The sequence below is a fragment of the Clarias gariepinus genome, chromosome 11 (assembly GCF_024256425.1).
Source record: "Clarias gariepinus isolate MV-2021 ecotype Netherlands chromosome 11, CGAR_prim_01v2, whole genome shotgun sequence".
Taxonomy (NCBI): domain Eukaryota; kingdom Metazoa; phylum Chordata; class Actinopteri; order Siluriformes; family Clariidae; genus Clarias; species Clarias gariepinus.
In genome coordinates this window covers 23593159-23605762 of record NC_071110.1, presented here as the reverse complement: position 1 = coordinate 23605762, position 12604 = coordinate 23593159, and the positions used below count along the sequence as shown (strand labels likewise).

The following is a 12604-nucleotide window of genomic DNA, read 5'->3' as shown; positions in this document are numbered from 1 at the left end:
TAACGACACTTTAGCCCTCGCATTTATGGACTTACTAAATTCATTTGGGGTTAAACAAAATATAAATGGATCAACTCACCGCTGTAATCATACACTAGATTTAATTATATCCCATGGTATAGATGTCTCTAATATAGAGATTTTACCTCAAAGTGATGATATCACAGATCATCACCTCCTGATATATACTCTACCCGTAGAACAGATTAGCTGTGTCTCCCCACGTTATCGATTTGTTAGAAATATGAATCCGACTACTAAAGACAGATTCACAAGTAATCTGCCGGATCTGTCCCAAATTCTTATTAGACCCCTAAATGCAGACGATCTAGATGAAGTGACTAGCAGCATGGGTACTATTTTTACCAGTACATTAGACACTGTTGCTCCCATCAGATTAAAAAAAGTCAGAGATAAAACACTTGCTCCTTGGTACAATAGTCATACTCGCGCCCTAAAGAGAGCAACCCGTAACCTCAAGCGAAAATGGAGAAAAACTAAATTAGAAGTTTTTCGAATTCTTTCATTTTTTGTGAAGCTGCTTTGAGACAATGAGAATTGTTAAAAGTGCTATATAAATAAAATTGAATTGAATTGAATATTATTTTTCATTAGTGTTCAAAGTTGGTAGTTAATAAAGTTAATAAAGTGTATGCCATAAATTGTAAATCAGTTAATCAAATCAACCCGAATTAAAAAAAAAAAAAAAAATTTCATCTCTGACAAAGAGCTAAAACCCTAAATTCTAATTGAGCTATGTTCTTACAGTAATATTGTTTGATGCTTTCTGTTTTATTGTCTATTGATTCCTTAAATTTACGTTTGTTTTATTTTAAACCTTATACTGATCTCATATTTTTCTTTTTTCTTATTGTTTGTCTGGTCTATTTGTACGTTTCGGCCAACTTGTAGTTGTTAATAGATACTATATAAATATATAACAATTTCTGATACCACATCTACTACCAAACTGTATACCACTGTTTTTCTCTACTCAGTAAATACTACACCTTTTATTTCTACTCTCTGAGTAAAGTTAAATATAACTTGATCTTTGACAATGACAAAAAAATTATTTTACATCATAAATGTAATAAAGCTTTATTAATGTTACACATGTTTCTATATCTATGATACCTATTTCTCTTCAGGCTCTAATGTAAATATGTTGAAATTACAAGCTTGCTAGAACATTAGATATTGAAAAAGGCTTAAAAACGAATGCATGTCAACACTAATAATATTTTTTTTTTTAGAAATTTATGTATAACAATAATAAATATAACAAGAGAAGTAATTAATAATTTGAAAAATAAAGGTCTATGCACATACAACATATAAATATAGAGATAAAAAGTCATTTAAAATAAATTATTTACAATCTCATTATGTTTTTCCCTTGCTTGTGTGGTGTAAGTTCTAGTAAAGTTCTTGTTCCTTCTCTTCTTCACCTTTAAATTTACATAGACACATTCTCCTACTGCCTGATTTATGGCCATTAAGGGGAATGCAACTTAGGATTTTTGTTTTAAAAAGAAATACTGAGGTCAGCATTGGAGCAAAGAATAAGCCTTTTGTTTTATGTAGGGGTCACAGGGCCTAAGCTGAATTAGTGTTAATCTTTACTTTGCACTGCTAAACATCACTAAAGACATTTCCTTGTTGTCGACATGATGAAGGTTGGTAAGCAACTCACCCTAGTACTTGTGCCAACAGTGTGTTAACTTTGAAAAATAGAAGCATTTATTTGATGATTCACAGCCTTAGATAAAGACGTCACTATCTGCAAATGTCCAAACTGCAATTAAATGCAACTGTCATAATCTTAACAAATCAAGAGATTTTATGAAGATTCTACTTTAAGTTCTCCCGTTAAACCATTTTAATTATGAACATAGTGAACTGATGTGAGTTGGTTATGTACTATAAATAAAAATGTACTCTATCTACTTTATTTCCACAGAAAAATTATTAAATAATTTTAGCAACTTCCTTTTTCAAACTAACCATTATTATAGCTCTTTAATAATAATAAAAATAATAATAATACATTTTAAACTGGCCTTATTTTTAATTTGCTTTTAAACACTGCTGACAAAAGGTGGTCAGTACCACAAAAAGCACAATGTTTCAAGACAATAAAAAATTTTTCATCTCTGACACCATAAACCAAAGGACTAAGGCTACGTGGTGCAAACAAGAAAACAATAAAATTGGAATATCGTACATTCCTAAGAGTTATTTCTTCAACCTTCCAATATGCCATTTCTATGTATGGGTTAAAAAATTGCATCATGCACAAAAACAATTGAACACCATGAAGCAGCACAGTTCTGAGACTCTTTTTGGTTGATTTCTTTTTCTCAGAGGAAGCAGCTTTGGCTGCAGTCATTATCTTGATGTAGGTGAAGACAATAATAATGACCATGAAAAGAAAAAGAATAACATACATTACAGCACGACCATGTGCCTGCCATTCTTTAATTAACACTGTCTCTGTATTACACACAGCAGAGGAGAAGAGAGCATAAGGTGGGGCTGCTGCCCAGTATCCTATGAAACTAAACACTGGAATTATAGAACTGATACTCCATATGATAACAAGCCCATATAATCTGGTCCTACTTGTGGAAATGTCAGCATGTCTTAAAGGCATGCATATAGCCACATAGCGTTCCAAACACATTGCCACCAAAGTCAGTGGTGTACAACAGGTGAAAAAATTCTGAGTGAACAAACTTAAAGTACAAATGGCCATGTTAACAGGGTATTGAAAATAATTTCCAACAGCAAGCAAGTTAGATTCCAAAATGAAAGCAGTGTCCACAATTAGAGTTTGTGCAAACAAAATATATCTAGTTTCTTCTCTAAACACATCCTTTTTCAGAAATGTGAATATCATTAAACAGTTTATATAAAGGAAAATTACAACCAGGATCTGCAATAACAAGAACTTTTCAAACAAATGCTTTGAAACATCAGATAACAAATAGCTGGTTGCATTAGTAATTGCTCCTGCACTCTGCATTCTTATTAAAATAAAGATTCAATTCTAACAAGTATAGTAGTAATTGTGTTGGGAGAGCAAGAACAAAACAACATGTTCAAGATAAAATTTTCAGGTCTTTAAAATGTTTTTATAGTGAGGCGGACAAACACTAGTAATATATTGTGATGACAGAGTTAATGGGGTTGGGGTTAAGAGCATTAATATTTAATTATGTCCTTTTAATATCCTGTGTGTGTGTGTGTGTGTGTGAGTGTGTGCGCGCGCACATGTGCATTTTTTATATTTACAGAAAAAAAAAACCTATGATAATGTATTTAATTTTTCTTGGATGGATCAAATTTACCTATTATAGAAACGTATAATATATATATATATATATATATATATATATATATATATATATATATTAGTGCTGTCAAAATTAGCGCGTTAACGCATGCGATTAATTTGAAATATTTAACGCATTAAAAAAATTTTACGCAATTAACGCGGTTGCAGTTTTTTTTTTATTTCCTGTTGTGGCCGACAAGTGTTCAACGTGCAAAGAAGTATGGATAAGACCAAGGAAGGACTTTTAGACGGAAAATTTCAGTATAAAACTCTGCCGGATGGTTCTGTGGATAAAACAAAAGTAGTCTGTACATTTTGCAAAGCCGAATTTAAATACCACAGAAGTAATTCGTCTTTGACCTACCACTTAAAAGCAAAACACCCCACCGAAACAATCTCTACAGGGCCTCGCCAATGTAAATTGCAGGAGTGCGTTCGTGGTAAAATGACGAGATCTGTAAGTGATAAGGTAATGAATGCTTTGGTTATTTGGATAGCTAAAAACTGCCGACCCATTACCGTAGTAGATGACGATGGACTGCGGGACGTAATTAGAACTGCGTCGGGAGACACCTCATACAATATGCCGTCAAGAGGAACCATCATGTCAAAAATACACACTTTGTATGACGATGAGAAGGCACGGAGGATGAACACGTTACAGCAAGCGGCACACATCGCGCTCACAGGGGACCACTGGACTTCTCTGAGCAATGACACCTACTTAGGCATCACAGCGCACTTCGTTATTAAGGAATGGAAATTGCATTCATTCGCACTAACTGTGTCTAAAACTGAGGAACGACAGTACGCTGAGGCATGTGCGGATCATTTTCTCAATGTGGCAAGAGAATGGGAAATCGAGGACAAGTTAAGCACACTTGGCACTGACAGTGCTCGTAATATGGTTGCTGCCGCGAGACTACTTCCATTTGAACACCTGCCCTGCAACGCCCACATTTTGCAACGAACTGTGACGGTTTCCATTTACGGCAGTGGATTTGAAAGTGTCCTAGCAAAATGTCGCAAGATTGTTGGGCACTTTAAGCATAGTCCATCCAACGCTCACGAACTAATGGAACAACAAGTTGCATGTGGACAGAAACAAGAATCTCTCGTTCAGGACGTTACAACAAGATGGAATTCTACCCTGAAAATGATCAAGCGAATTCAGCGAAACAAATCTCCACTGACCATTACCCTGGCTATGCAAAAGACCAATGTTGCCATGTTGACTGCACAGGAGCTCTCTAAACTGCAAAAGCTGGAGGAACTACTTGAACCTTGCCGGTAGGTTGATACTATTTTCTCCGTCTCTTGTCTGTTTTCACTATCCCCCAATCTGTGTGTGTGTGTGTCCGCTGTCAAGGCATGCTGCATAAAATAAAAATAAGTTAAGATTAGTGTAAAACAATATTAAAAAGGTGAAGAAGAAATAAATATGGTGTTAAACAATGTAATGTTAAAATAAAATACTATTGTGTGTGTGTGTGTGTGTGTGTGTGTGTGTGTGAGAGAGAGAGAGAGAGTGTGTGTCTGTGTGTGTGAGTGTGCATGTTACATACTGGCACAAAATTAGTTTCTTTGCAATTAATACCAACATATTGTGCTTTTCATTGCAGATATGTAACTGAACTGCTGGGAGGAGAGCAGTACATCTCCTGCTCAGTGGTATTGCCAGCCTTGTGCCACTTGTTCAAAATTATGGAGTCCACAGAGGATGATCCAGCCTATGTAGTTAAATTCAAAAATGATTTTACCACAGACCTATCTAAAAGGAAGGACAGCACTAATCTCACATGGCTGAAGATCGCTACTGCAATTGATCCAAGGTTTAAAGACCTAAAGTGTCTTCCCAAAGGTGAAAGGAATGAGGTGTGGGCTTCACTAAGCAAGCTGTTAATGGCAGAGAGTCCTGGAAAACAAGAGTCTAAAGAGACAACAGACCAACAGCCACCAAAGAAGAGAAGGACCTCCATCTTGCTGGTTTCTTCTGATTCAGAGTCAGATGAAGAGGAAGAGTCCATAGAACAGTGTCTTAACCGCTACAAAGCAGAGCCCAAAATGCACATGGAGGGTTGTCCACTACAGTGGTGGAGAAAGAGAGAAGCAACACATGCCAGGCTGGCACCAATAGCATGCAAGTATCTGTCAACCCCTGCTACAACGGTGCCTTGTGAGAGACTGTTCTCACTCTCAGGTCACATAATTCAAAAGAAAAGGCCACATTGTCCCCTGATAATGTCAACAAACTGGTCTGTCTCAGCAACTGGCTGAATGTAAAGGAGGACTAAGCAAAATTGTTTCTACTTTATAATTAATGTTCTCAACTCTCAGCAATACAACTTTACAATGAGTACAATTGTTTGTATTCATTCCTTAATTATTATTATTGTCCAATTTTCATATTTGCAATGCCTATATTTTGGATTTTTTTCTTTTTTGCAGTCCAATTAGAATCCAACATGGAAATCATTTTTGTTTTTTATTGGCATTGATTGTTTTGAAATTCAAATGGCACATACCTGTGTTTTTATTTCTGTAATAAATATGTCTTTCAAGCCAACAGTTATTTTGGAGGATATTGATGGTTTATTGCAGGTATGTTGTTTACATAAGAAAATCTGTGTTACAAGTTTAACAAAAATTCCAATAAACAATCATATTTGAATTTAAATAGTTTCATTGTCTTGAGTTTACATTAATTATTTACATATCAAAAAAGTTTCAGTCTTTTAATTGTGATTAATCGCGATTAATTGCAAAAAATTGTGCGATTAATTAGTTAATTTTTTTAAATCGATTGACAGCACTAATATATATATATATATATATATATATATATATATATATATATATATATATATATATAATGGTTATAACTGAGAGATAAGGGAATAACTATAGGAGAAGAAAGAAAGGAAGAGATAAAAGAGAATAAGACATAACATTTAGGTATGATCAGAGTTACATAATGTGAATGTATTTTAAATGCATAGTGGAAGAAGGGACTCCGGCATAAGTAAAAGTAAAAACCAGAAGAAAACACAGACATAAGGGCTCCCTGGGATGCAAAGCAACCAGTCACTGTCAACAAACCTGACTGATCAATGAGAGTGGCGTAGACTGCATCTAAACATACTAGATACTAGATCACCATAAAACAGTATGTCCATAAGTCCCCCAGATCTGCTCTTTTACCTAAGGCAAATCTATTCACAAAAATGCTTGGCTAAATAAATAGGTTTTCAGCCTACATGTATACACCGAGACTGTGTCTGAGTCCTAAATATTAACTAGAGGGATATTTCATGACATTGGCGCTTTTTAAGAAAAAGATATACCCCCTGCTGTAGTTTGCAGAATAATCAGTTCTGACAAGCAGCTGCATTCTTTAATGAAAATAGATGTTGCCGGATCTAAAGACACTAGCATTTCTCTCAGGTATTGCGACGCGAGCCCATTTAATGCTTTATAGGTCAAAAGTTGTATTCTAAAATCAATGTGAAATTTCACTGGGAGCCAGTGTCACGAGCCAGCCACCTCCTGCTAACACCTCACAATCCTAAACTCCACCCCGGAGTTTTCAGCACGCCCAGCATTCATCACGGCACACCTGGATCTGATTACGGATTAACCCTAGGCTTCAAAAGCAAGCTGAGCGCACCTGTTGGTGCCGCAGTGTCTCGCTCGTGTGCCTTACGTCTTTGTGAATATTATTGATTCCTTGGATTTTGTCTCGTTGCCGACCCAGCTCCCCTTTGGACTCCTCTTTCGTCTCGTCCCTTCTGCTTATCTTGCCTGATTCTCGGACTGACTCCCGTGTATGACCCTGCCCGTATTAGTTTCCTGACTTCAGCCTCGCCCTTTGGATTTGTTTTGTTCACGCGGCTGGATCTACTGGTTATCGACTCTTACCTGGTTAAAGACGCCGATTGTGTTCCTCGGTCCACGGCCAGTGACGCACCCCGCCGCGGCGCAGAAAGACTTCCGCTTCTTCGGAGGACCTCCCTCGACGCGCGCCGTGCTCATACTTCTCACGGACGTAAGTCGGAAACCCCTGCACCTCTATCCTCGACCGCAACGCGGACCCACGTCAGGAATCCGCATAGCGCTTGGCCGCTCTCTGCGCTAGAACCTAGGGGTGATAATAGCATAAACTAATGTTTCTGAATCGTTTAGTGACAATATATTGCTTATCTTGCCAATATTTCTAAGATGAAAGAATGCTATCCTGGGGTGCGTTTCCTGTACAACGATGTAGCTCTTTGCTTAACCACCGTTGTACGATGCAATGTTGAAGAAAATAACTAACTAGTCACAACTGTTTCCCAACACCATAGTACCTGTGTCGCACTTCCATTGTTAAAACCATGTTGGTTTAATCTGTCGTTCTTCTTCTTCGATACAATGGCGGAGTAGTGCCATAGGCACATATCGCCCCCTACCGTAAAGTGTTTTTTCTCTCTCTTCGGCTCGCATTCAATGCACTTTCGCAGTGACGTTACGTAGAAGTGGTGTAATAATGTCACAAACGCAACATTCATTATTTGTACAATAAAACTTATATAGGCATACACAGTTTAAATGTGCTCTTTTCGAATAACAAAGTCTATAACCTTTAGTTATATTTCATTTGAACTCATTTTTATTTGGTATTGATACATAAGTACAATTAAAATAAAAAGAAATTATGGGTTTTGAAAATGCTGGGATTGTGTTGTGAACATCTGTTACCTATTTTGCTCAAGATCATTTCCTAAATAAGTCCCTTTACATAAAGCCATGTTTTAATGAGAGTTGATGTGAAAAAATGACATGGAAACCACACTTTACTACAAAAGAGCTTGCAGTTCAACAATCAAATCTTGCTTTTCTCCAAAAAAAAAAACAGTTACAAATTCTGACAAAAAAAAAAAAAAAAAACATGGAATGAAATTGCACAAAAAATTAATGCTTCTGGAAATGGGTATGAGAGAAGCCCAGAGGAAGTCAGAAACAAGTGGAGGGACTTTGCAAGTGTGACCAAACAAGCAAGTCCAGTGGTGGCCTGAAACTGAACCCCTCCAAAAGCTGCCATGTAATTATAGTTACTGCAATTGTCCACAACATTGCAGTCAAGGAAAATGTCCCGCTTTTTGATGAGGAAGAGGGGGTCTTTCTGGTGGAGGAAAGATTTTTTGATGAGGAAGATGTCACTTCTGATGTCCCATACGGTGACGCAGCGCAGGCACCGGAGCAAGCTACAGCACCGCGCGCCGTCAGCCAGCGAGGCGAACTGCGGCTGCCTTCCTACAACGGCGCCGTTGAGCCCCACGCGTTCCTCGCTCAAGTGGAGCTAGCCGCTAAATTCGGGGGCTGGTCCCCGGCGGAAACAGCCGTCCGGGCGGCCCTCGCGCTGGAGAGAACTTTTTGTTCACAGATGCGACGTCTGCACGGCAAAGAAGGGCCCTACCCAGCGCTCACGAGCACCCTTGCAAGACTTTCGGGTGGGGGCACCCATGGAACGTATGGGCGTGGACATACTGGGGCCGTTCCCCATCTCCGATCGCGGGAATCGGTATGTGCTAGTGGCAATGGATTATTTCACCAAGTGGCCGGAGGCGTTTGCTGTTCCTGATCAGAGCGCTTCCACCACGGCTCGAGTGCTGGTGGATGAGGTGTTCAGCCGATTCGGCGCCCCGGAGCAGTTGCACAGGGATCAGAGGCGTAACTTCGAGGCGGAGGTGTTTGCGGCGGTGTGCGAGCGCCTCGGGGTGAAAAAGACTCGCACCACGCCTTTGCATCCACAAAGTGACGGCCTCGTAGAAACAATTCAACCGAACACTCACCACCCAACTCGCCGTGCTTACCAGCGACCGGCAGAAGGATTGGGACGAGCATTTGCCTCTCGTGCTTTGGGCTTATCGTACAGCAGTGCAGGAGTCCTCACAACTGACGCCAGCTGCGTTAATGTTCGGTCGCGAGTTGCGCACGCCTGTGGATCTGGTGTTCGGGCCCCCTCCACAAGTGGATTTACCCACTAAACCGGGTTTGGATTATTTTTTTTTCGTTGAAAGACAAACTGTGCCGTGTCCACGAGTTGGCGTGTAGACACTTGGCGGAGCAGCGCCGCACTTGGCGGAGCAGCGCCGCATGTACGATACTCACAGCCGGGGGCGGAACTTTGCTACTGGGGAGCAGGTTTGGGTGTATTCCCCCGGAAGGAAAAGGGGGCTTTCGCCTAAGTTTATGTCGCACTGGGTGGGCCCCTGCACGGTCGTTGCACAGCTCTCTGAGGTGGTCTACCGGGTGCGGTTGACGGGGCAGTCGCGATTGGTCGTGCTCCACCGGGACCGTCTGGCTCCTTATCAGCCCCACGCCAGGGCATCGTCGGATTCTGTGGAGGACAGTCCGCCTCAGGAGGAGGGCGACGGCCCCCCTTTCCCCGCAAAAAGACTCCGGCGTTCCCAACGCCAGCGCCGACCACCTGACGCCTGTTAGACTGAGTGCGCCATGGTGACCGGGGACGGTCACAGCTCGGGTGGGGGCAGTGTGGCATGGGTGGGGTTTCGCTTGGGAACCATCATGCTTTGCGGGATGGGACTGTTATGTGTTCACCCTGTTGGGAAAAGGTGTTTGGGTTAGTGGCTTCGGCCAGGGTATGTGTGTTAGTAATGGTGGGAAGTGTTTGTGTGTGCTATTTCATGCCATTGCTAAATAAAATACTCCCAGCCATTTGCATTGGGCAGCAAATAAGCTCACTCGTCTCTCCAGCATTCTTTCCGGCGTAAAAACGCCACAATATATATATAAAGGGTAAAGGCCATATTTCATTCTTGTGATTTGTTGTTATGTTTATCTTATTTCAGTTTATTAGTTAAGCTTTAAGCATTAAGTATCATACTTATAATTTGTATTGTGACATCATTTCATGAGTTGTTCTGTGACATCATCCCACAGATGCAGTTTCATGTCTATCACGCACGTTAGTTGTTAGTTGTTGTTAAGACACGGAAGGATACAGAAAGGTGTGGAGCACACAAGCTTTTGACCGTGAGACAGTAAGCTAAAAGGAATACAGTAAAATAAGTTGTTGTAATCTATCGAAGCTACAGAACGCAGCAAGCGACTTGTCGTGACTACAGTGGATTTATGCAAGAAACTGTAACAACCGTTGTTTTTGATGTTGAAAATAAACAAGAGACAAAGAAATCAACAAAAGTCTGAAGTCGTCAGTGAAACTGTGTAACAAAAGACACGCGTCAGAACTTGTGAATAACATGCATGTACAATATATATATATATATATATATATATATATATATATATCAATTTTATTTTTTTTTAAACCTATGAATAGTCCATATTCTACTTCTGAGAGCACAACAAAGATACTCACTTAAAAACTCACCTTTTCTTCGCACAAACGAAACCAAGGCTGTGTTCCAACCGGCATAAATAATGCTTTCGTAGGGCACTTCGAAGGGAGAATAATTGCGAAGGTAATGCTGTTATATCGTTTCAAAGTGAATTTGTAATCAAAATAACGGAAAAATGAATAGCCTAATATCTAAGCACCAAAACATTAAGTTTTCCAAATCGCTCAAAGTGGTTGGAAAAATTTTTAGAAACTTATAGTGCGTAGAGTCGTGAACTGTGAATAGAACACACCCAGCCGCAGCAGGAAACTATGCTTTTAACCACAGGTCGAAGGCTGTATTTCCAACCACGTAAGTTTGCGACGCTGTTTGCGAATGTTCGTTTGAACTATGGTTTCGAGAAACACCGAATTGTTGAACTATGTTGGTAACGACGGAACTTGCGACCATAGTTGGCTAACGATGCTTTTGGGAAATGCACCCCTGGTAATATTATCTACATGAGCTTCAAATGACACATATGAAACTATAATCACACCAAGCCTTTTACTGTTGCATTTGATTGAACAGAAAGTCCACTCGGAGTTACTGTACTGTGTGATCAAAAAGCTTACTTTTAGCTGCATGAGGTCCTAGTACCAGAACTTGTGTCTTGTCAGGATTAAGCTGAGGCAAATCAATTACCATCCTGTCTCGTATGTTCTTTATACCTTGCTAAACTTTATTAAGCTTGCCTTTTCCATCTGATATTGCTGAGACATATAACCTGTGTCCTCAGCTTAACAGTGGATACTAATATCATGCTTAGAAATGATGTTGCCCAAAGGAAGCATGTAAAGAGAAAAAAGCAGTGGGCCTAAAATCATCATACTTCTCCTGCTTCTCGATCACTCTAAAGAGCTTATTTAGCATGCAGCTTCCCTATTAGCAGATGTGTGCACAGCTGGTGGGAGATGATCATCAATGGACCTTGAGCTTGTTCTGCTCTTCAAAAGCAAGAGGTAGAGCTAAGCTCCTGGTCCAGATGTTTAGGAGCCACAAGAAACATTAGGGCCCTCTTTCTCTTCGCTGCTGTGGTTACCAGAGAAGCGACAGCTGATGTTAGCTGTATCACATTTGACCCCCATCTGTGGTTCACCCTGAGTCAAAGATTTTACAAAGAAAATTATTGATATATATAATTATTGAATATGATTATAACATCTCTAATAAGCTTGGTACACTAAAATACTAATAAAAACAAACAGAAAAAAATATTATCTTAATAAAGAAAGTTGATTTTATGTTCACTCAATTAACAGAAGCTACTGATTGACTGCCTGTTGTGTAATGACTAATTGCTTTAAAATTATGAAGCAAGTTAATAATTAATGATAATTTTTCAAAAGATAATGAGCCACCATGGGCTCCAATACACTATAAGGGTAAACTGTTAGATGCACACAGATAGGCTTATTACAGAAGCCCTGGTAAAACATTAGTCATACGAAACTGATTTCATAATCTTACAGGACATTGTCTTGTAGATGTTATATAAGCAGATCAAATCTATTTGTTGTTATAGGTGACCCAGTTCCAATGTTGATTATCTTGGTAAACTATGTGATATTTTATATAGTGTAACAGATGAAACCAATTATTTATTTTTATTGGGTGACTTAATTATAAGTTGGTTTTCAATAAGTTGCCTACAACAAATTATTTCTATAGCCGATATTTGCATCCTCATCCAAGATTCTATTCAATCTATGCAAACTTTTACAACTCTGGATGGTGTTTCTATTTCAGCATGCAAGATCAAATCTTCACCAACATACATGTATGAACCATGCTCTGAGGTTATTTCAGTGATTATAGGATACACTGACCACCGTTTGGTTGTGGTCCTAGGGTCCGTTCTTCG

At 39.3% G+C, this 12604-nt stretch overlaps 1 protein-coding gene across 1 annotated transcript; it reads right to left on the bottom strand.

Annotated features, from left to right (window-relative positions):
* Positions 1 to 2053: 2053 nt before the first annotated feature.
* Positions 2054 to 3028, bottom strand: LOC128533081 (odorant receptor 131-2-like). Its single transcript, XM_053507285.1, has one exon. The coding sequence runs from the start codon at positions 3026 to 3028 to the stop codon at positions 2054 to 2056; it is 975 nt and encodes a 324-aa protein (XP_053363260.1).
* Positions 3029 to 12604: the final 9576 nt, after the last annotated feature.